The 24,487-nt window shown below is 43.5% G+C and overlaps 1 protein-coding gene across 3 annotated transcripts in view; it reads right to left on the bottom strand.

The window, feature by feature from the left end:
• SEC31B (SEC31 homolog B, COPII coat complex component) overlaps positions 1 to 24,487 on the bottom strand; it is a 35,287-nt gene that overhangs the window by 5,691 nt on the left and 5,109 nt on the right. The window contains exons 3-23 of one of the 3 annotated variants that reach the window (XM_082286517.1): positions 22,939 to 23,062; positions 21,949 to 22,144; positions 21,077 to 21,172; positions 19,856 to 19,996; positions 19,233 to 19,375; positions 18,894 to 18,993; positions 16,779 to 16,940; positions 14,770 to 14,922; positions 13,809 to 14,039; positions 12,336 to 12,410; positions 11,675 to 11,755; positions 10,642 to 10,750; positions 10,079 to 10,257; positions 9,300 to 9,426; positions 8,066 to 8,211; positions 6,500 to 6,673; positions 5,685 to 5,867; positions 4,781 to 4,994; positions 4,075 to 4,398; positions 2,994 to 3,032; positions 95 to 150 (exon numbers count right to left, since the gene is read on the bottom strand). In XM_082286517.1, coding sequence (XP_082142643.1) covers positions 95 to 150; positions 2,994 to 3,032; positions 4,075 to 4,398; positions 4,781 to 4,994; positions 5,685 to 5,867; positions 6,500 to 6,673; positions 8,066 to 8,211; positions 9,300 to 9,426; positions 10,079 to 10,257; positions 10,642 to 10,750; positions 11,675 to 11,755; positions 12,336 to 12,410; positions 13,809 to 14,039; positions 14,770 to 14,922; positions 16,779 to 16,940; positions 18,894 to 18,993; positions 19,233 to 19,375; positions 19,856 to 19,996; positions 21,077 to 21,172; positions 21,949 to 22,144; positions 22,939 to 23,062 — 3,053 coding nt within the window. The remainder of the gene's footprint in view (positions 1 to 94; positions 151 to 2,993; positions 3,033 to 4,074; positions 4,399 to 4,780; positions 4,995 to 5,684; positions 5,868 to 6,499; positions 6,674 to 8,065; positions 8,212 to 9,299; positions 9,427 to 10,078; positions 10,258 to 10,641; positions 10,751 to 11,674; positions 11,756 to 12,335; positions 12,411 to 13,808; positions 14,040 to 14,769; positions 14,923 to 16,778; positions 16,941 to 18,893; positions 18,994 to 19,232; positions 19,376 to 19,855; positions 19,997 to 21,076; positions 21,173 to 21,948; positions 22,145 to 22,938; positions 23,063 to 24,487) is intronic. The other 2 variants (XM_082286518.1, XM_082286519.1) reach the window with 2 other exon arrangements.

Raw genomic sequence — 24,487 nt, 5'->3', positions numbered from 1 at the left:
TGGAGTTTGACAGCGAGCATGTATAGGAATGTATCTGTTACATGGAACTCGCTGGCTAAAAGACAACCAACACATATTGTAGCTTAAAACTTACCTTTTTCTTTTGAAGGCCTCCTCTTCCAGTAGAGGAGTCACTCCAAGATTCCTGAGCTGCCAGGACAGAGGACAAGACACAAACCTCAGACTGTGAGAAGGTGGCTGCAGCAACAATTCATGGTTGCTTGCACAGTTTAGAACTTCCTTCAGGAGAAGGCCCTTTGGCTCCAATTCCCTTGTCATTGCACCTTTAGACTGTTTCAACTGAGGAATTTCAAACCCAGCTCACAGGCCCATGAGATGCTCTTGCTTAGCTTTCCCTTTCTTAATTTCATTCTTAGTATCCAAGTATGTGCACAGCCTTCATGAGGTAATGTCTGATCAGACTGAACTGGCACACACCCACTCCCACACAGAAAACTTTTTCTGGAACTACCTGAAGCTTTCTGGGTCCTTTATAAGCTGCAGAAGTCAGCCTCAGAGTCAGGCTGGAAGCTTGGTGGGGACCTGCATAAGTGTGCACCTCACGGTTCAGGAAGTTCTTGGGGTTCTCCAGAGAATTTGGCACTGTGGTAGCACAGCAAGAGCTATGCTGCAGGTGAGAGGGCTTTTCACCAGCACTTACAGGAGTGCTCATGGTGGCAGTCCAAAGCCATACAGGCTGTTCTGATAAAGGCGGAAAGATTTAGGGGTGGGATCCCTTCCAAAATCATGTTCAGAAACAAAGCTTAGCAAAATTTGCTGACTGCCAAATGGAAGGGAATAGACTTAACCAGTCTGCCTTGGGAGCAGAGGGGTGTCTCAGCAGATGCTTCTGTCATACTCTAACCTCACTCCAGGTAATTTAAAATCCATCAGACAACATGACATCAAAAGACTTCTGCCCACTCTTCATTCTGTAAAGGTCAAATTTCAACTACCTTGTCTGCTGCTGTCCTGTAAGGGTACCTGCATCTTTAGACAAAACCCCAGTATTAATAACCTCAAGCCCATGAGAGAGGAATAATCTGTGAGAAAACGGAATAATTCTAAGCAGCAATAACAGAATTGCTGGAGCTCAGAGCCACACTTAATGAGCTACTGATCCTGAACTGAGCTTTAAAAATCACAGGGGAAAGATGCAAAAGGTGCTTCATTACTTTAATTACCTTTATTATTAAAATTCTGGCAGCCTCTTCTTGCCCTCCCTTTTCCCATGATTTCAAGACTCACTCTCTGATGAGTTTGGATCAGTAGTTTAATTAAGTTGGCACCTATTTCTAGCTTGGGGATTCTGTGCCCTAGAACTCTGCTGGCCCCCACTGAGCCTGTGGCCTAGCAATCCTTGGCACTATTCCAACCCAGTGGCACTGTATCCTCACTGGAAACAGCTATTTAAATTATGCTCTTTAAGCCAGACACTTAATCATCAGACATGAGAGACAACAGACCCTGTTGCATTTTGCTGGGGTGAAATGCTATCTTTCCTACACTACTTGTGAAATAGGATTTCTCACCATCCCTGAAAGGAGTGCCCCATGGCAGCAGTCTCCAGCAATGCCTGTCCTAGAAAAAACAAGACCACCAGAGGCTGGAATCAGGGATTATCCTGGCCAGAAAGGAGATAAGACAACATGTTGCTGTCCTTCGCCGTGTCCTTGACACTCTCAGGAACTTGGGATTTCTACAAGTGGAGGTGTCTCTTCATTGTGTTAGTAATGATGCTCATGAGCTGTAGATACTATGTTCAGGAATTTCCAAAGCAAGCAATTTTGGCCAGTCAGATTGAATGATTTTACAGTTCCATTTCAGATTAAGAAAAATACAAATCAAAACCAGAACAATAACAGCAGGCAAGAAAGCACTCTCAAGGAAGCCAGTTTGCACTGCTGATCCAGGCATGCTATACATTGCCATTAAAACTGGGGGGAAATGCTGCTAAGGAAAAGGGAATTTCTCAGCAGTGAATTCCTGAAGGGCATCTTCAGCCTAAGGAAGTGCTTGAAATCCTTGTCATGGAATCATCTTCTCTTTAACAGAGAGAAACTGAGGTATTTTGTTTCTCTGCTGAAGGGACAACTCCCTCTCTGGAGTCCCACTTCACACAGCCAGACCTGCTTGGTGGTGTAAGTGCCTGTAAGTACTTGGATTTCCTAAATAAAGCTGTGAGGTTTGTGCCTGGCAGATGGTCCCTCCAAAGAGCACCAATCACTGCAGTGACAGACCACTAAGACACTGAGTCTTACCCCACTGACACTGCAGACTAGAAAATGACTACCCTCCACCACCAGTGAATCCCAAGGGGAGAAATCAGTACTAAGTATCAGTCAGAAAACCCCCTGGGTCCAAATTTTCCCCAATAGTTGAACTAAGATTCAAAGCCAAACCTCACCCTTTAACTAAAGCCAAAAGGGCTTTCCAGTTCCTCTTGGAAGAGAGCCCCCAAATCCTGCTGGGGAAGCTCTACTCCACCACTGCTTCTGCTGGGACTCACCTCTTCCAAACCACAGGCAGAAAGCACAAGAAAAACTGTGCACAAGGCTGGGAGTGTAACAGGGAGAAAATGAGTGATAAGTTAAAACCACTGGCCTGTTCCTTGCTTAGAGAACCAAGACAGGAAAACTGTCTGCTTCCCTGTCCTGCTGGCCCAGCAACTGCCTGAAAAGACAGAGACTGAAAATGGTCTAATACCTCCAGAACTGGAGGAAAATAGAGAAGGAAGAAGGGGGAGACCCTGTTTTCTGTACCTAAACTAATGAGTAATAGCATAGTACTTTTATTTCACTTCCAATATCCCCAGCTTTCACTTCCTAGTCCTTAGGACAGGTCTATTCCCCACCCCAGCTGTACAGCTCCCCAGGCATGCAACAAAACCACAAACAGCAGTGAGCATGCACACACATCAATACGTGCACACATTTCACTAGAAGCAGCAACACAGCCTGCCCCACAGGTCTGGAGATTTCTCTGGGTACTACCTGCATGATCCACGTGGGGATCTAGCCAAGGGAAGAAACCTGAAAATCAAGGCAGGGTGGAAAAGGCATGATCACCAACAGCTTTCACTCACTGAGTAATTTCACTGGACTACTATACCAAAAAGCTTTTCAGGAAGGAATTTGTCCAGCTGTAGCTTAGAGCCTTTGTGTGTAGTCCCCACAGACTTCACACAGTGGGATTTGCTATCCTTGGTTAAACACAGGTCAGCAAAGGATTTCGGGTGAAGGCAAACATCATAGCCTCAGTTCCTTCACTCTCAGAATACATGTGGCTTGGAGAAGCATCTGCTCAAAAATCTATGGATTGTCAGCCTTGTTGTTAGGGATCTCCACAGCCTGGCTGAACCTGTTCCTTGAGATGGCAAACAAAGCATTAACAAACACCAGATATGGTGATATTCTGGGAAATAGAAGGAATGCCCATCCATGGGGAACTAGGTCCAACAACCCTCTTTCTCTTCATCATGCTAGCAAGGACTTCACATGCCAGACTGGATTCAAACTATAGACCCAGAGGGGTCTACAACACTGCAGAGAGGAATCCAGAAGTGATTCCCAGACAAGCCCTTTATGACAACAGGAAAAAAATGGGAGCACTAGAGTACAGCAGACAGAGGAATTTAATCCTGAAGCTAAGTAAGGGGCATCTCATGGAGAGGGAAGCAGCACCCTGCTCTCCCACCATTTCAAATGCACTTCTCATGTAAGTTGCATAAGCAAGGGCGGGATGAGCAAACCTTCCACCAGGAGTTCCAAGGGAACCACCACCCTTTCTGTCAGAGCAGATGCCTATTCAGGGTGCATGGAGGACCTGAAGAGACAACATCTTGCAACCACAGCCTAGGAGAAAGAACAACTGAACAGGCTGAATGCAACTGTTACCATTGTTTTGCTTCACCACCACAGCAAGACTCAGCACTCTGTGCCTGTAAGGTTTGCCTCAGCACTACATCCAGCCTCTGTGGGGACAGACCAGACCTCAGAAGATCCATGTCCATCATGTACGACAAACCCCATCTTGGCTTGTCCTGGACACACAAGTCACACAAGCAGTACTTACCTGTGGGAGGAGGAGGAATGGCTGCTGGCAAGGGTTTAGTAGATGGAGCTCCAGGACCGCCCTGAGGATAACCCATGTTCATGGGGCAGTTGAAAGGTGCTGAAGAGTAGTCTAGAGGAGACTGGCTTGCCACAGGGAGAGGACAAGCTGCAGAAAGCTGAGATGATGGGACTGAGGCTGGAGTGAAGAGGGCAGGTCTGGGTGGTGGAACACCAGGAGACATCATGGGCATGGGCTGTCCTGGCAGAGACGGCTGGCTGGAGAAGGGAGCAGGACCAACAGGTCCGACTCCCACTGGTCCAAATGGCTGAGACTGTGGCACAGCTACAGACAACAGAGAGTGTATCAGCATCACTTGTTTCATGTGCCAACTACTCACGACACTATCCTTCTTGGTAGTAAGTCTTCCCTTCTTCAAGCCATACCGTTTAATATCTGTGTCCCCCCTAGCCCAGGCTACATCACTCAAACTGTCACCAAGCCAGCTGTGGCTTTTCCACCCCTATATATGCTTAGTATCAGTGCACATGCAGCAACAGTCACTACAGCTAGATGTGTCAGAGGCACTGAGAAGATTGTCAGACGGCTGACTTGTTCTTTGTCAGTACAACAGGCCTGTGAGGAAAAAAGTACAGCAGCCACCCATATTGAAGGCTTTAACCTCAGGAAACCTAGAAAATGGACACAACTATCAGACAGTGCTTACCTGGCCCTGAGACAGTTGCTGGATTCAAGCCCAAGTTGTACTGTGGGTACGGGTGTCCTCTGGAATAGACACTTGTTTGTGGACCTGTGCTGGCTTGGGGAGGGGCAACATGGTGAGGTGCCATGGACATCGCCGGCACTGGCTGAGGTGTGAAGAGGGAAGGCACTGAAGGCTGAGATGGTGCTGAAGGGGCAAATGATGATTGATAGTTGGGCTGCAATTAAAAAACAAAGATCTTGCAAATGGCCAACAGAGTCATATGTATACACATAATAGCAGATGAAATTTCTATCCCTGTCACTTCTCAGGCAAGAGAACTTGCTGCTGCTGTTGGTGCCCTGGATGCACTCGATCAAAGGCCTTTCCCACCACATAACTTGCTCAACAAGATGAGCACCACACTCTTCAGAGTGTTCTCCAGCTCTCAAAAGGATTAGTCCTCAGGAGCAAGTTCCCATACAGTGACTTCCTGGAAGCACAACCGGACGAACAGAGGAACAATAATGGAATAATAGAGGTTGGAAGCAAAACTTTGCAAACAGTCTTCTTGTGCAAGAACTGAGATGAAGCCATACTACACTAATTTTACTAAGATATGAGGGTAACATGAGCATAGGAAAATGACCACATCCCCTTTCACCCTAAGATTTGAGATCTCAGTGGATCACTACACTAGTAACATTCTCCTCTAGGGACTGCATGTAGGACAGGGCTTTGTGAAAAGATGCCAGACAGCTCACTTTTGGATAATCACAGAGCTTATGTTTGCTCCAGTGAAGGACATCACTGAGGAGTTCCTCAGTGTCTGCAATTTATGTCATCTCCTATTACTTCACATGCCTTCCACAACCCAGTAGCCTTCCTCCCTCCTCCCAAGCCATGAACACCTGAGTTTAAGGCCTACCTTCTCTGGATGTCTGGGACCTGCTTTGTGGGTTGCCCCTTCAAGGGTGGAACCACTCTTGGCTGCTGGGGCTTTACTGACCCCTACGCTGACACGAGTGTAGGGAAAAGGGGGTGGCTGCTGATCACCCACATTGTCTCCTTGAGCATGAAAGAGCCGGTCTCGGAGCTGTTCAATCAGGAGCTGAAACAAACTGTGCTTTAGAAGAAGCACCTTGAGAGCCCCAGATGGAAAATGCTGGGGAGGCATTTAAAGTAGATCCTGACCTAAAGCACTATGAATCAAACTGCAAAACTAACCATCTCCCCAACAGCCACCAGGAAAAAAGACTTCAGCAAATGGTAAATGACAGTCTGGGACATCACCTGCCAAACTCCCAGGCAGATGAAGTCTCACTGATCCTTCCTCCAGTCCTTGGAGTATTCCTTCCTCAAACCCTACCCACATTTAGGCACTAGATGGATTTGTTTCAAACTGCCAGGTGACCTCCCCATTCCCTTCCTCTACCAGCTAGTTTCAGGAAGAGAGGCAGCTTCGCTGGAGAGCTGCTTCCTAATGTTGTTCTCCATCGTCCATTTTACAGTTCTATAGCTCTTTTCCTTTTCCCTGAATCAAAGGCACTACAAAGAAAATGCAAATGAAGACAAAACCCATTTCCTGGAACACCTTTCCCCCCTCCCCCTCTATTCTCAAGTTAGCATAACTAAGGTAAAACCTTAAGTCCTGATGCATGTCAAAACCCCAGCTCTCTCATACAAAGCACCATTTCCCCCCGCTATACTACTCTCTTCCACAACAGCTTGCTGCTTACTCACCTCTTTAGAGCTGCTGGGTAGGTAATTCATTGCAGCTCCCAAGCATCCTTGTGATGCCAGGAGATTGGCATATTGGGTGATTCGTTCTGCCAAGACAGGGCCTGGTGCTGGTCCTGCTGTGCCTCGGAGCATCTCAATGGACCTGCTCAGCACCATTACCTTCTCTATAAGATCCTGAATAAGCCAGGGGGAGCAAAGAAATAAGACTGCTCAGAATCTGACTAGCTTTACTGGTCCATCTCACGCTGAGACAATACCAGATGGCCCTCCCCACTTTCAGCTGACATTGGGTCCAATGTGGACAGAAGTTACTTCCATTCTGCACCAAATACTGTCACTGATGACCATTTCCTCAGGTGCACTTGGAGAAAAACAGGAACCAAGAAGCAAACCCTGACATTGCTACTTTAACAGTAAGGGAAGAAAAGAAAATCAGAAGCCACAAGAACATTTCAGTCAACTGTAATCTTTTTACTAGGAAGCTACTACTGTTACAAGCTCTCAGCTTGGAAGAGGAAGGCTTAAAACCATACCAAGAGAAATGCAAAAAAAACTACTGTTGCTGACAAAAGGACCAGAAGGTTTTTAGTTACTCAAAACTCCTTCAACTCCTAGAAATCAAAGGAGTGTTTACAGCTGTGGAATGATATGTGCTCATATCTGGCAACTGGGAGGAGGCCAGTTTCAAAAACAACCAGGAGTGCTAAAGATGCTTTTTTTTGTTGCTTTTACTTACTAGTGGGATTACAAAACCAGGGAACTCCGTAGCAGAAAGCATTATCTACAGATATCCAAGTGGAAGACTTGTCTAGCTCATTCTAGCAAGTGACAGACACAACAGGGCTTAGTGACTTAGGTTTAAATGTAATACTACTGAGATTAACTCAGTTGGTCAGAGCATGGTGCTGGTAACACCAAAATTGTGGGTTCAATCCTCATATGGGCCATTCACTTAAGTGCTGGACTTGATCCTTGTGGGTCCTGTTCAACTTGGATTATTCTGTAATTCTGTGAAATAATCAATAGGAATGAAGAGAGGTAGGTAAAAACATTGACTTAGAAGTACCGATTCATCTGCAAGATGCGATTCCCCCTATGTGATCATTTTACTTGCAGTGGGAATAACATGGTCCAGACTTCATTTTATTTTGCTAAGGCTATTCTGAAGGTACAGCCAGATAACTGGAACATTAAGTTATACATGATAAGCACAGCAGCAAATGTACTTCCAGGCTACTACCAGTAAGAAAACAGGTACAGCTCAAACTTCCCTGAGAAAAAGGAAGCTCAGAGATGACATCAGTACGTAAGAGAAGCAGGTAGGCTGTAACTCCTGTCCATGGCTGGATTTATGTGCAATGTAAACACACAAACACGGAATGATTAAGAGAGCAAGCCTCCTTTCAAAGTAGGCCCACAATTCAGGCTAGAAGGAGATACCTTGGTGAGTACAAACAGGTCTCCACTGTCTGCTGGAAACCAGATACTCTGATGGGATAATGCAAACAGTTCAGGGCTACCAGACTGGCCTAAAGAAGAGTCAAACCAACATTATAGCACCTGTACCTGTAGGGCAAGTGGTGACGAAGTCTCATGGTTTTTTACCCAGCATTCCACCAACCTCTCCACATTTCCTGATGAGATATAGCAGAGGCAGGCGTCATTGGACAGGGCTGCATCTCCCTCCGACTCCAGGCGGGCACCCAGCACATCTAGAGAGGAAGAGATGTAGCCAACATTTAACACACTCCCCTTTTGAAGAGCTCATTAACCCCAATGTTTTGGATCTGCACCTAATTAGAATCATAGAATCATTAAGATCAGGAAAGACCACTATGATCAAGTCTAACTATAAACCTAACACTGCCAGGTCCCACTAAACCAAGTTTTTATGTGCCACATATACATGTTTTTTAAATAACTCCAGGGATGGTGATTCCACCACTTCCCTGGGCAGCCTGTTCCCAATGCTTGACAACCCGTTGAGTGCAGCTGGTTTACCTAATGCCCAATTTAAACTTCCCCTGGTGCAACTTGAGGCTGTTTCTTCTTGTCCTATTACTTGCTATTTTGGAGAAGTACAACCTCCTTTTGGGTAGTTATAGAAAGCAGTAAGGTCACTCCAAACCTCCTTTTCTCCATGCTAAACAACCCCAGCTCCCTCAGCTGCTCCTCATAAGACTTGGGATCTAGACCCTTCACCAGCTCCATTGCATAACTGCTGGATAACACAGAAATGGGCATCAGGAAGGAACCCCAAAGCCAACTTGGTTGAAAAAAAAGTACCTTTCCTACATCTGCCAATTTTTGTATGTCTGCCCAACACATAAAAGAAAGAAAGGACAGATGAATTCAGTAAAAAGGTCCAACACCTTTTTTTTTTGTTTTTTTGAATTTCCAAAACAGGTGTGGGAATCTCCAGGCAATAGTAGGGTGCTCAAACCTGTTTTAGATGGAGTGAAGCCCACTGGACCTTTTACTGTAAAGGAAATACCTTTCTCTATGGAATAAAAATCACTTTCTTCATGTCTCAGCTTGGTGATAGCATCTATCCTGTTTTTTTCCATGCTACTCCTAGAGGGCACAGGAAATACCACATATGTAACTTCACACCATGATTCTCAGCTACAGTGTGCATCTATCATTCTCCTGACTCAACAGTCCACACTTATTTAAGTTCCAGGTAGCTGTAATGGGTAAGAAGTGCTTTCCTTTCTTAACTCTATCCACTTCTTTCTGTAAGCAGTCCAGAGGAACCTCCTGCAAGGGAAATTGTATCAAAACATATTACACTGCATACCACAGAGCTGAGTGTAGTCTTCATGCTTTGAGTATGTTAACAAGATGGCCAGTGCCTCCTTCCAGCTCTGTAAATCACACGTGCAAACAATATCTTGCCAGTTCTGCTGCACAATGCAGGAAAGCAGCTGTAAGGGAAGCAGAAGGCCTGTCAGCCACTGAAGACAAAGATAAGCTCACAGCCTAAGCAACAGCTCACTTTCAAACACACTTCCCACTATGCAGCAACTACCTCACTGTACATTAAGGTCCAACAATCTCAGCATCCCTATGTTAACAGTAATTGGAACCTGATGCCTCTAAGGAAAGTAAAAATGCCCAACAAAGCACTTCAAAGAATATAGAAACAGCCATACTAGACAAGACTAAAGATCTAACACATATCTTGTTTCAGAGCAGCTGGTATCAATAACTAGAACACAGTGTTAAGATATCCCAACCTCTGTTACACTTTCATTCATAAATTAATAAGCTAGGAACTTCCTAGTTGAGCTGTAAAGGAGCAGTATGCACCACAGGTTACAAGCACAAGAAGCTGAGACAGAAACCATTAAAAAAAAAAAGGACAGAGAACACAGACACACTATGTAGACAACATAAAGTTGTCATAAAACTACCACGATATTAGAGTAAATGTCCCATGATAGGAAACGCCCAGATTCTGCTGACATTCTACTTCCTGCATTATGGAAAAAGCATTTCCACATATATTCAGAGAAAAATTTGCCAGGACAGTGGACACCTTCCCCTGCTCAGTGTATACACAAAACCATCGCTTACCACAGAGAGATTTGTTTTCCGCTTGGCAAAGTAGCGCTTCTGGGTTTCCTTTAGGAGGTTCTCCCCACCAGCTATAGCTAAAATGATGGCATCAGCAAAGCGCTCTGCTCGCATGCACAGCTCCACTGCACCCTCAAAATTCCCCAACAGAAGGGCTTGGCTGATGAGTCCATCTGTATCTACAGAAGTGATAAGTAGAGTCAACCCAAAGGGTTATCACTCAGGTGCACTGATGATGCTTGTTTTAAAGAGCAGGCAGTAAAAAGCAGTAACAGCTAAAAGCCCAGCTAAAGGAAAATTTGGACACCCAAAAAAACCCACTGACTTGACTCTAAGTCTTCCATCATCTAGAAGACTCTTCTGTATTTTTAATGGGTCTCTTATCTGGGAAAAGTATTTCTCTGCTCAATGAGATATGCTGCATGACACTTGAAGGGGTCATGTGTTTTAAAAGTATCCATCTGCCGGAGTGAACTAGATTCTTCTTGGTCCCCCTTAATTTTCTGGTTCTCTCTCCTCTCCCCTTTTCCTAGGAGGGCAGAAATACTCTTCATGTAACGTACCTTCTGTGACAGGAATCTCCAATGTGCTCATATTCTGTGGGATGAGGTTATCAAAAAAGGCTGAAGAGGAAGAAACAGCAGCTACATCATCGCTGGAATTCATCAAAAGCTGTGCAAAAAGTGCAAGAACTTATTTCATTCACTGCAGACACAGATCCTACCCAAAACAGTTTAGTGGATCACAGAGTGGGACAGGGCTGCTCTCCATTTCGTTGTGCATGCTCATATAAATCTAATTTCAATTTGGAAACTCCTGTCACTGCACTATCAATCTGCACAGTTTCACAAGGGCAGTAACAAGAGCAGTGCTGCAACTAACAAAGCTTAGGAGAATGATGGTGCAAGACCTGCAATGCCAACAGCACTGCTGGGCAGCATTCATCAGCTCAACCATCAGCCCCTGAGCAAGCTGAACTATTTTGGAGGGAACAGAGACAAGACCAACAAGTAAAATCTGAAAATAACAGGTTGGATCACAGCCATGCCTGGTGCTCTACTGAAATGCAGGACACAATTGCTACTCCTAAAGTATCTCAGCCAGTGTTTGAGGCTTGTGAAGAAGATTACTAATCAGACGACATAAGTTTAAGATACCTCAGAGGAGAAAAATTTACAGTGTACCAGGCATTGGAAGGCATCTGAAGATGGACATCCCAAAATTATGTGAAAATACATTTCAGAGGATAGACGTGAAAAGGAAAGAAATACCACAGCAGAAGCTTCACAGAGGAAATCCAGTAGCATGAAGTTAAGCTGCGGTGAGGCTAATTCTACCACTGAAGAAATCAACACAGAAGCAAGCCTTCTTCCAGGAATAACAGCCAGGAGTCCTTCTTCCTTGTTCATGGATTAGTTTTAAAGCCAGAAGGGAAAGTTATAATCATTTAGTCTGACCCTGTGAGGGTCTGACAGGCCTGTGAACTGCCCTCTGCAATGCCGGCATTGAGCCCAATAAGTTGCGGTTGGAATTAGACCTTGCAGTTCATTCTGCCCTCCTCTGCTTTCCCAGGCTGGCAAGAGGTACAGGACATACCTGATCTGGTGCAGCATTTGTACCATCTGCCTCAGGATGAGGCTGTTTATCTGGGATCCCCTTACTCAAACATGAGGCAATCTAGAAAAGTAACAGACACACACAGAGTATCTAAGTCTCTATCAAAGTAAGCACCTGGACAGCAAAACTACCAAGAAACTGCCAAGTCCCAGAAGCAATTCTCCCAGCTCTTTCACCTGTTGGAAAACTTCCACCTCACCCTATTCCTGGCTGGCTGCCTATCAGTGGCTATTTATTCCTTTCAAAGCATTATCCATCAGTGCTATGCCAGACTGTCTCCACCTGTCACCTTCTTCCCGGTTGAGGAATCTCCTGAGATGCAGAGAGCTGAATGCTAAAAGAAGTTCTCACAACTGCACTGTTGTTAAACATTTTCCCAGTGCACCAACAACCGAAAAAAAGATAAATGGGCTCAAGACCCCTTTGGTTTGATTCATTACAGCTACAGTTACACCCTTACAAGTGCTTGCATTTGCTTTTTAGTGGGGTATACTTCACATGAGTCCCAGCTGAAATTTCATACAGTTTGGTCCTTCATGTGCTATGAGATCACTTGCTCAGTTCCAGTTGGGACCCTACAAACTCTCCTGCAGTAGCTTTAGTCATGTAAAGGTTTCTCTCTATTGGAAATACCCCTTACCTTTTTTTGCAGATCCTCTTTACTGTAGCCCAGCAGCTTGAGAAGTTTAATCCTGGAGTCCTGCTCCAAATTCACCTGAGTCCCAATGGATATTAAAAAGATAAAAAACATGTAAAATCATAGACATCTACACACTGACAATAGTTAGCTCCTTCTGGCAGCAGCAAAGTTTAGAGCTCAGCTTATAGATAAAGAACTCAACTATGAAAAGTTCACCTAATGACTATTGTGGGAACATTTACAGAATTTAAGTTATAATCACAATAAAAGGGCAAAACTCAAGTTTGCCACAGTTACAACTGAGATACAATTGTGTATCAAGACCATGACTGTAACCTGCCCAGTGTCCTTGGTCATCAATTCCCTGGATAGTTTAGGAACAGCCAAGCTAATCTCTTCATTGAGAAAATTGACTGATTTGAGTCTGGATGAAACTGAGACAAGGTGGTTGCCTGAATTGCTAGCTGGCCTCACAAGAATTAGTTAACTGTTACAGAAGCTCCCTGGATGAGGATTTCAGACTATCCAAAAAATTCCCACAGGCTGCACATAGCCTAATTGATAGGCACTATTTATATGCTTTAATGCATGATTAGCATTCTGCAAGGAGAATCTGCCTGTCTCAGTCAAGTCCCATGCTGCTCCTACTACACAAATGATCAAACTGTACATGGATAAGATACTTGTAAACACTCCATTCAGAAACTGTTCCTGCAGAGGCAGGAATGGTGCTGCAGGACACTTCTTGTACAGAAGCCTGGTTTGTACTTTAAGACAATCAATTGTAATAGATCCTTTTAGTGCTGGAGTGGTCTCTCGGGACCACACACCAGATGGATTATAAAAAGTGACTAAAAATGACAGTTTGATGTGTCTCATTTGATGCAACTGAAGACATTGTGGCAATGGAGACCACTGTCACCACCTAGACTAACAGCTGGCCATCCTATTCAAGATTCTCTATGCAAATATAATACTATGGAAAAGATCCCAGTATTTTGCCCTCCACACAGTCTGCTATGAGTGTCTGTACACCCCGGCCAAGACTAAGCCTTGCCTCTTCAGAAGGATGACCACCTCTAATTACCAAACTCTCACATCACCAAATTGTCCATGAAGGCTAGTCAGTCCTCATGCCACCACAGCTCTCTCCCTTGTTCTGGGGTATCTTATTGCCCATTTGGACTTCACCTTGAAAAATAATAATGTACAGCTCCACAGGTAACAGGCAGATACAGCTTGGCAATGTGTTGAGATGAAAACATCCTGTTTCAGGAAGCCCAAACAAGTCCACTCCTAATGAAAACCAAGACAACCTCCAAGACCTCAACTTTCTTTAGATAAGTAACTAGTCTATTCATTCAATTCCATTTTATATTTTGAAGAACAGAAATATAAATGGCTGGAGAGGACCATATTCCACCCCAGGACCATAAAAGAACTGACCTCTGTATTTCACCATAGCCATCCTACCTTCAAGAAGTTCCAAAGGTTCTCATCAAATGGTAGCTTGGCTGTCTGGATCTTGCCCTGGCAGTAGTCAAGGAGGTTCCCTGACTGCAAGGCCATCTGCAGTTCTTTGGATCGGAGTAGGAATTCAGTTTCAGTAGTGACTTGACTGATGAATACCTGGTGTGGGTAAGTCTGCTGCATTTGCTGTCCAGGAGCTTTGGTAAGACCAAAGGTAATCAGTTTTCCTCCAAACTGAGAATAACAGAGGGAGACACAGTAAGTATTCTTATAAACAAAGGTAAAAGCTACTCAGTTCTTCATTTAGCAAGGCAGACCCAAGCTCCAGCAGTGATCACAAGGAACCCAAGAATTTAGTGTGTATGGATGGTATGAACATTGAGGGAGTTCACAGTACGAGCCCTTCAGCTGAACACTGATAAACTTGACACTTGTGCAGATCCAATAAGGCCTAGCCAATTGTGAATGCCAGAGAGGCACAGAGGAAAAAGTACCATTTGGAACTGTTAGTTCTTCCGTTACATGGAGAGGTAGACTGCAATGATAAAAACTATCAGGTGAAGAGCAGGCACTAGACAGACAGAGAACAAGTCAAGCAACAGGCTAAAAGAACAATTCAGCCTTACAATCTAGGAGCAAAGATGTGAAGAAAATTAAATGCCTGGATAGGAAGGAGACAGAGAGAATGGGAATGCATGCCAGCCTACAAGGACAGCTTTTACGAATTTTTCTTAGATTTGTTAACTCCTACTTATAATCTCCCATTCTCTGCTACAGGACTCTTTCTTGTTGGAAATATACCTGAATGTAGAGAGTAAACAAAATTCACTTCATGGGACACCACAATGCACCTTAAATAGGCATTAAACCAACTAGCAACAGGTTTCTCCAGTGAAAGAAAAGGGTTGTGTCACAAGACAACACATCTATTGCATTTTCAGCTAAGGATGCTCCATTCACTTACGGCAAATGAAACCCCCACAGGTCTGCGAATCCACTTGGGTGGCTTTTTTAATGGTGGAATCAAAGTAGTCTGAGTTACTTGCTCTGGCACCTGCAGAGGAGGAAGGCTCTGTCCTGTGCCAAAGGGATCCAGGTTGTTGAAGGAAGAAGAGATCTAGAATCAGATGGAAATAGGAAGAAATATAATTCAATTCCTTTCTGTATGGAGTAAGCACAAAAAAACATTGCTTAGGAATTAGTTACTTTCCACACTGATAAAGAACGAGGCTAGTACAGCACCTCCTTCTGGAATAACACCAAGCCCCGATGCAAGAGAAATGGCATTTCAAAACAGTTCCAGAAAACATTTCTCAAGGAATTTTTTACCCTAAGAGATTTTCAAGTAATTTTTCCTTAGCAAGATGCAAATTTCCTAACAAACACTGCTAGGCCTAGCACCCAGCTCAAACATAGCAGTTGCAAAATTACTTGTTTTATGCAAGATAATGACAACATATGATCAAAAGTTGTCCAACTTATTTCTTGTTTTCCTTACAAAGGAATTCTCACTCCCTTTTTGTTGCTGGAGTCTTTCAAATGGGTTCGTTTCAAGGTCTGTCTCAAGCTTTTATAGCTTAGATGAGACTGACGAAATAAAACTTTCTTGTCTAGACAAGAGTCAAAAGTGGCCCCTGAGCCAGATTTCTACATATAGGGAGTCAGTGAACACAGGCACAATGCTGTTCACAAGCACTTTTCATTTTTAACATCGTTCGCAGAGATTTGTTGTTTGCTAAAGATAATCCTGCTCAAGTTTGACTGGGCCATAGGGAATAACCTTAAAATTCAGCTAACTAGCACACCCAAAAGGAAGCAGCATCAGCCTGGTCAAGCTAAGGTTGCCAAACCTTAGAATCACAGGCAATGTTTTGTCTTTCTTCAGGGGAAATCAATTACAAAGAAAGAATATTTCTTGAAGAACAGCTTATATCCAACAAATCAAACATCCTAAACCTTAAAGAAATAAATATACACAACCAGGCTTGCAACAGAGTTTCTGTCCTGAGACTACTGAATTTGTAAGAGAGAGAACTCTTGGTCACAAACTCCCTGCCACCATAACTGTCATTATCTCCTGCTTGTGTTCTAGCTTGTTATTCAATTTATGCAGGAATTATTTGACACTACTGTTCCCCAGTTTTGAACAGTGGAAGTGAGGTGCATGCACATAAAGAACACAGATAAAGAAAATTCTCCATGGGTTAAATAAATCCTTAATCTCCCACAGCTGTTGCTTGATAAAGTATTTTCGGTCTCTTGCCGATCCTATGAAACTAAACTCAGTCAGCTGTAAATGACTATATAAATAACACTTAAGCCAGCTCATACGTGTTCTCTTAAAACCTGTATTGTAAGGCATTGGTTGGCTGGGACAGAGGGAGGGAATTAAAAGACCAGACACCAGATTAAAACTAAAATTTTAGACAGTAGTGACATTTAATCTGTTCAGAGTTTGCTCATCTATTCATTGACTCAGTAATGGGTTTCAGTATCAAAAATATTAACATGTTCCAAGCTGTAGTCAACACACTTGAGGAAAATTGCTAATAGTCGTTTGCAAGCCACTTTATAAAATGATCTTCTAAACTAATGAAGAATAATGTATCCTATTAATTAGTATCAATGTATTTAATGTTAACTTAATGACAAGAAAAACTTGTGTGCTGCTTTATTTTTAGTCTAACAGTAATAACAATAAAATAGATCTTAACATCACAACTGCACTTGATCTTGGTTCTCTTTACACACTTTGTCAGAGGCCATGTGGTCACCTTTGGGATTTGGTGGGATTATTAAGCCCCCACACAGGTAGCTTCCGGTTCCCACACCATACAGCCATAGGTCCTGGTGCATGGGACAGACTACATTGCTTAAAAATCACACTGTTACACACGTGTGCCTCTACCACTCTGAGCAGTCATGGGAGAAACTGCCAGTCTGCCAAGGTGTAACACGGTCACAGGACTTCACCTTGTCAGCCTGCGTCCTCTGCTGAGCTTCCAAGTTCCCACCCATAACAGAATAAACGTTGATCCACCCATCGAAAGTGGCAGCAGAGAAGACCGAAGGATTCCTAGGACACCACTGGACATCAAAGCACCACTGACTCCGAATGGGCAACTCATACACCACCTATCACAGAAAGAGAGAAGACAGAAGCACAACACTAACAGCCTCCTGCTTTCCCCGAATTACTTGCCCACAGCAAGCACATCACTTTATTTACATGTCACCATTCCATACAAATCTCTTATTTTTGCTTCTTGAAGGATGCATTTGCAACCAAATTATAGCACATTGAGTCCAAACAGTTGGAAGTCACAGAAAGCTCATGAAAAACTGGATTCTGACTGTAGAACAAAATCCAAAAGCAAGAAGTCACTTTTGCTCTGCTTCCCAAATACTGCTGAATCAGAGTACTAGAGCATTGTCACATTTGCTGTTAACCAAAGGAGAGACACCAGAAAACAATACAATAAAACCAGAACTCAAGAGGCAAGAATGTGTCAAGAGCAAGAACACATAAACAGAAAGAATAGTGCGGAGTAACAAATGTGACAAGGAAAATAAAGAGCCTAAAGAAAAAAAAAAAGAACAAGAAGAGAGGAATGTAATAGCTGCACATGAACTACGAAGGACATTGCAGCCAACAAGTTTATGGTTCAGCACTCAAAAACCCAAAGTTCAATTTGTGGCCCAGTCACAGACTTCCTGCCTGATGTTGGGCAACTCACTAATGCAGCCTTGACTTTAAACCTCTGGTTTGTAAAACAAATGTATCTCCTTTACGGTTTATAGGAACAAAGCATAGACAATCACAACTTTGTTTTCTGTGGGAACATGATCTGTATTTTCTTTTCCAGGTACAAGCAAATTAATGTAATTTTCTTATATTAAAATCTACATTGCCAAATAGAAAAACTAACAAACAAATCCCAAAAAACCAAACGTTGCCCAAACCCAAAGAAACCAGTACTTCCCTCAAACTTATAAGATCAGCCATTGTGTATAACTGTACTAATCCTTAATACTGCAAACCTTCCCAGCTTTTTCACCTGAAAATTTGCTGTTCATTGGTACCAAGTCAAAAAGAGCCCCCTAACAATTGTTTATACGTGAAAGTCTAATTTGAATTTGGACTCTGGAAATCTACAGCAGCATGCACAAAGATTAGTCAGCCACACTAATTTTTTTTTTTTAACTTTTCCGCTAAAAGACAGTGAAAATACTTTTGTAAAAATTAGGTATCAGGAACATTTTAGAGTCTGATTGTCTTCTAACCACTAGAGATCTAGACAAAGTGAACATCAAATCCCATGAAACTACAACGGCAGCATTTCATGCATTTTAGGAAAATTGATTCATTTTTTTCCTTGCCTCCAAGGCAAAAGTGGTCAGCTGAGGATATTGTCCCATGAAATGAATCTAGCCTGGGGATCCCAGCTGGACTTTGTTCAGTATTGTTAGAGTACTTTCCCCATGCTATCATCAAGATCAACTGCACTGTCCAAAGTTCAGTTTTACCCACGAACTCAGCATTGAATGAATGGGTGTGCATAAAAATTTTTTTAAAAGCCCAGTTTAATTCAGGTGATACCTAAATATACCAAGTATGGTAATTCTCAGATGTGTGACTAGGTAAGCACATACCTGTGAAACCATTTTACTGTAAACAAAGTTTACACACATTATTTAGCTACATTGTTGGCTTCTCAGTGACCCTCTCTAACTTGTTCTCCTTCAAATTTCCTCCCAAAAGAACTTACTACTCTAGGAAAAGGAAAAAGAAGAAACACATGGAAACAGAGAACACTAAAGTATGAGCACAGCAAGAGTAATCATAAATAGTTGAAACTAAATCTTAAATTAATGTTTTCTTCCCTCTGTGATCTCTAGACTCAATGAAAACCGATTTCAGCCTGGATATGGACAACACCCATTCACTCCAGACAGAAAGAGTGCAGAAGACATGCTTGAGGGAATTACATTGACACTCCACAAGAATACAGGGAAGGACACAAACACACAGCAAAGCACACAACTCTATAAAGTATACCATGTGTACCGCTAGCCGTGGTTACGTACCTCCCCCATACTTGGGTTCCAGCACAAGATTCGGTTGTCTTTGGCACTACTCAACAGCAGTTCAGGGTCAGCCTGGCACCAAGAAACAGAGAGAACTCCCCTAAAATAGAGCAGAAAGAAATCAGTCGTATTTCCTGTACAGACAACTCTGTCACCCAGTCACTAAGAAAGCACCATGCACCCGCACTCAGGCTCAGAAATGCTAGTTCTCATCTCTACCTTCAACCAGATTCATCTGGGAAAGAAAGCAGACCAAGGAGAAAATCATACTTCCCCCCCCAAGTCCAGTCTCCCAGATATCTGACTTGAAAAGATGCAACACAACACTCAAGTCCTCACCTGGTGTGCCCTTCCAGCTGGCTAAGAGGAGAGGTAGCAAAGCGTAAGTCCCATATTTGGATCACTGGCAAACGGTCATCCTCAGAGGAAAGGACTAGCTGGGTTGCAACTTCTGGATGCCAGGCCATTCCTGAGCAATGCATCTAGGGACAAAAATAGCACAGGCTGAAAATTCAGCAAAGCAAGCTGCCAAAAGCACAAATGGCACAGAGCCATGTCATTCTGTACTGAACTTGCCTTGAATGCCTGACATAAACCAAGTCTAGCTATGTCTTGCTCCAGGCAGCAAGTATTTCTACCTTCTCTATACAGCAAAAAAAACCCCACTAACCACACAGAAGTCAAAGTCCAAAGCTGACCTAGGAAGAAAGCTGGGAGGCTTCTCATATATGAGTTGTGAACACTGAAACTGAATGCAAAAGTGCCTGAATTTTAGGAACAGTAAGGGATCTTGTTGCCCCATTCATTAGAGAAAGAATAAAATGAGGTCCTACAGCTCCAAGAGAACTAGTTCCAACAGCTCCTAGAATAAAACCCCTTATGCCAAGAGTCTGTGCCACTGCTTTGTAGTCACATGTGGCATGTTTTAAGGTAGTTAGAAATGCAGGCTTTTTTCCACTCACTCTGTTGCTGTGGTCACTAACTTTGATGATGGGCTCATTCTTCCTGAGGTCCCAAACCACAGCCTTGCCACTGGGGTGAGCAGAGGACAGGATATGCTGCACCTGCCGATTCCAGGACACCACACTGACGTCCTCATGAGGCTGCCAAGACAGGAAAGGCCACATGTCCATTATTCCCAAGCTGAGGGAACACCAATCACAGGAGTCTGCCACTAGCTTAACTAAGGGATTAGAGATTTGATGATACATAGATTTCTCTCTTCAACTGCTGATCAACTAACTGGAAATACCAGCAGCACTGACCAGAAAGACATGGGAAAGTCCTTTACTCAGAGTACAGTGGACAGTAAAATTCTATGAGGGAATGTCACCTGGAAAAGTACCTTTGCATTTTAGAAGCAGGTACTGGATTCTACATTGGCCAAATGTGTTATAAATCACTCCAGAGAGAACTGCAGCTGAGCATATATGTATGTTTCTACCCCAACTTCTTAGATGAACTTAAATGGAAAGATGACCTTGTGCAACATTTCAGGAGTGCAGTGAGATGGAAAACGATGAAGTATTCATGGCTAATTGCTGTTACTTTATCTACTGCAATGCAGGAGATAGGCAAGGAAACAAACAAGAGACTTAATGGAGGAAAATCCCGGCCCGCTTTTAGCCAAGTTTACTATGATTTTTCTACTTTCAGGAGTTGATTGCCCTGAATAATATAATAAGCATCAGAAGATCAGAAACTTCTTCCTCTTCAAACTCTGGAAACATTATCTGGGAGCAATAGCCAAGATGCATTTAATGGCTTGCTGGCTCTGCTAGGGATATGACTTTCATGAGGTATGAAAAGCCTCAGCTGAAGCCTGAAAAAAATTCATTCTTCAGAGAAGGTCCAATAAACCTTCTTAATCCATCACACATGCCCCAGCTGGATCACAAGATAAAACTGGTCAGTTACTCGATTCAAATCCACAAAGAGCTTACCCATCCATGCAAAGTGCATCCTTCCAGAACTTGCCAGCCTACCTCCCCTTTACAGCAGTTCTTCCACCCCCAAGCATGAAACCAATCAGTCTCTTCTGATTCATCTTTCTGCTGACAGACATCATAGTCATTCCCCTTTCACACACTGACTAGGCTGGTATGTGTCCACACACATCTTTTTGTCTTGCCTACTGAGATACAAAACTGCAGGACTATTGCCCAGAGGAAAAGCTTGCTTACCTGGGATTTAGTCCCTGGAGTCATAGGCACACTGAAATTATTCAAGTCCCAGATGAAAATTTCAGAATCATTGGCTCCGGAAGCCAAGAGATTACTCTGTAAAAGGAAAAGCTCAGCTGAGATTCCTGCTCACAGGGGAAAAGGACAGATTTCTTAAAAATAAGTGGAAGCAAAAACCCCAAAATCTTCCAAAGTGAGATGAGAGCTGTATTTCACAGCCACTGGCAAGTATAAAGATACTAACTGGATTATAAACCAAGCATGTCTCTGGCCTGCATGCCTTCCACTGTGGCATAGTACGGACACATTTAAAATTTGTTTGTTTTGTTCAGGTGGCTGCTGTTAATCTGATGAAATTCTGCTGCAGGCCTGGAAGCCACCGTCTCTGGCCAGCTGAGCCTTTGCCCTGCATCCTGGCACCAAGGACATTTCTTCTGAGAAGATGCAGGTTTCTCACAACTGACTGCAGACAATTTTCCACTTGCCTTTGTGCTACCACAAGAACCATGGTCTGTTCACTCCTCGTTTATGCTGCAGTCCCTTCAAGTGTGATCAGAGACCCACTGAATTAAATACCAACTGAACAAATGAAAAAAATAGAAGCTCTAATTTCGAAAGAACAATGGTTTAACATACAACAATATTACAGGACGTGTTTTTATAGAGGTAAGAGATTTGAACAAGATCACAGGGGAATTCAGTGGCAAAGCTGTGAAGAGAACCCAAATCTGAGTCTCAAACCAGCTTTGTGCCACAACTACCATGCCTCTAAATTTAAAAATTTTTCTTTCAATTTATAAATCTCTGTGCACAAAGGAACGTATTTTCTAACACAGAGGTTAACTTTCCTTTGGTATCTTAATGTTACACACCTGGAAAGGGTTGAAGTCAAGGGCTCGAACAGGACCGGAATGCTTCTCTGTCTGCCCAATGACAGGGTCGCTCTTTGAAGTCAAGATGCGGTGCACACTGTACATTGTCAGGACTCCATTATCCCCTCCACCAATGAGCACTCCAGAAGACTCCAGAGCCCCATTTCCAAAGTTCCCCCAGATCAGCTTATGAAATCTAAAAAAAGAAGAAAATAAAGCTGGCATAAGCCACGATTTTTGGTGGAAAGCAAGACACCCTCCTCATTACCAAAACTCACATCCATGTTTCAACCTATCAAACATATCCATCAGTCTGCACTTTAAACAATCATCTCCCTTTTAAGAGGACTGTGGCTCTTGCATGCAAAAAAAGGAAATAAGCTTCCTTCCCAAGACTTTTAAAGGGAACTTAAAAAGGAAGAGGTTGTCCCTATTTTTTTGGCTGTTTCACTGTTTGTTTAAAACTGTTAGGACCTCACATGGGATTTGGTGGGTGAAATCCTCTAGCCTACACTTTATTGAAAATTAGTTAAGAGATCTATGTGCCATCATTTCCAGAGCTGTTATCTGAAATATATGCTAACACCCTTTAAAATCCACTAAAATCACGGCTGTATTTTACACTGGGTGTAATGTCACTCACACTGATGAGCCTAAGAAACCATCTTGTCTCAAAAAGCTGGAAGGTAAGTTTCACTCTCTATAGCCTCTTCAGTGCAAACTGTTAGTCCCAGCAACTTCACATTATACATAATGTCTCTACTGACTGACTATCATACAAGTAATTTCAGATTTCTGTAACAGTCCAACTGCCCTACTTTTATACCCAATATGATCTGTATCAACAAAAATGTTCCATTTTTGAAGAGAGGTCAATTGATTCAAAAGATCACTTTATATGCTGTAAACATTATCTCCTCCTCTCCTTTCCTGCACCAGAAAACCCTTTCCAGTTTCATTCATTGATACATCAGTATGAGCCTCTAGTACCTGTTTGAGGCAGGAAGTGTTCCTTTCTGCGTCATGTCCAGGGAGGGATCCCTGAAGTCAACCTCAAATATTTCCAAGGTGGCATTTGTACTGAAGGATGCATCCAGTTGTTGGGCAGATGTTCCTAGTAGAAGTACAAGGGCAACACAAGTGGGTATTTTTATCAAAAGCACAAGATACAAAAAGAGCAAGGCACTGAAAACCTGTTTTCATAGTCACACAACCTTGGTGTTGTAACAGTTCAAAACAGGACATGTCTGAACACCTCAGAAAAAGGAATCAACAATTATGACAACAAATTTGAAAGAAATTAAAAGTTCTTCAGGAGATTCTGGACACCAAGGTTACTGTTGCACAGATAACTTTCTTTCTTGGGATAGATGTAACTCGTGTTCCCTCCTCCAAGCAGCTATGGCTTTTGATATTAAGTTCTTCTCTAAATTACAACTGCAGCGGCATCATAAAATCCAGCTACAATTATGATCCCAAGTACTTCTGCACACTGCTCCTCAACCATGACCACATGTCTTAATCAGACCTTCTAAACCTACTCTACAGCCTAAGTTCAACCTTAACCAACTAAACGTGCCTCAGCAACCCATAGACAGCTAGCAGTCACAAATTGGTGTCTTCCTTCCTTCTCCTTATTCTTACAGAATAAAAGCTAAAAGTTGATTTAACACTGCCTAGTGGGACATTGCCAGGCAAACAGTCCCCCAGTTACCACAGGGATGCTTACAGCACGGAAAGTGCCCAAAGGACTGTTAAAAAGCAGTACAAATTATGAAACAACACAGTTTCTGATGCAAAGCAAACTGAAGCCAAGACCTTTGGTTCAACCAAAACTCTGGCCTTGTTCTCTATAAACTTCCCCAATGCGAATTCTTCAGAGGCTGCAGTTCTTCACACACTGCTCCAATGTGGGTCCCCTCCATGGGGTTGTCTTTCAGAACAGATTGCTCCAGCCTCAGTCCCCCATAGGGTCCCAAGTCCTGCCAGCAAACCTGTTCCAGTGCGGGCTCCTCTCTCCATGGGGCCACAGGACCTATCAGGAGCCTACTCCAGCGTGGGCTTTCCACAGGGCCACAGCATCCTTTGGCATCCACCTGCTCTAGCATGGTGGATTGTAGCCGTCTAGCTGTTCCACCATGGACCTCCATGGGCTGTGGGGGTGACAGCCTGCCTCACTAAGGTCTTCACCAGGGGCTGCAGGGGGATCTCTGCTCTGGCACCTGAAGCACCTCCAGCCCATCCCTCTGCATGGACCTTGGTGACTAGAGCATTATTTCTCTCACATACTCTCCCTCCTCTCTTGTGCTTCAGTTACATAGGGCATTTTTTCTCCCTCTTACTGTGTTATCCCAGAGGCACTCCCACTGCCGCTGATGGGCTCAGACAGCGGTGGGTCTGCCTGGAAGCTGGCTGGCATTGGCTCCAGCGGACACAGCGGGGGCCTCTAGCAGCTTCTTACAGAAGCCACCCCAGCTACCAAGCCCTACCATGCAAACCCAACAAAACCACCACAGCTGTCAGCTCCACACAGACAAAC

Source organism: Coloeus monedula (assembly GCF_965178545.1).
Source record: "Coloeus monedula genome assembly, chromosome: 8".
NCBI lineage: Eukaryota > Metazoa > Chordata > Aves > Passeriformes > Corvidae > Coloeus > Coloeus monedula.
Note: the sequence above shows the minus strand (reverse complement) of the source record. Positions and strands in the feature narration are given on the sequence as shown.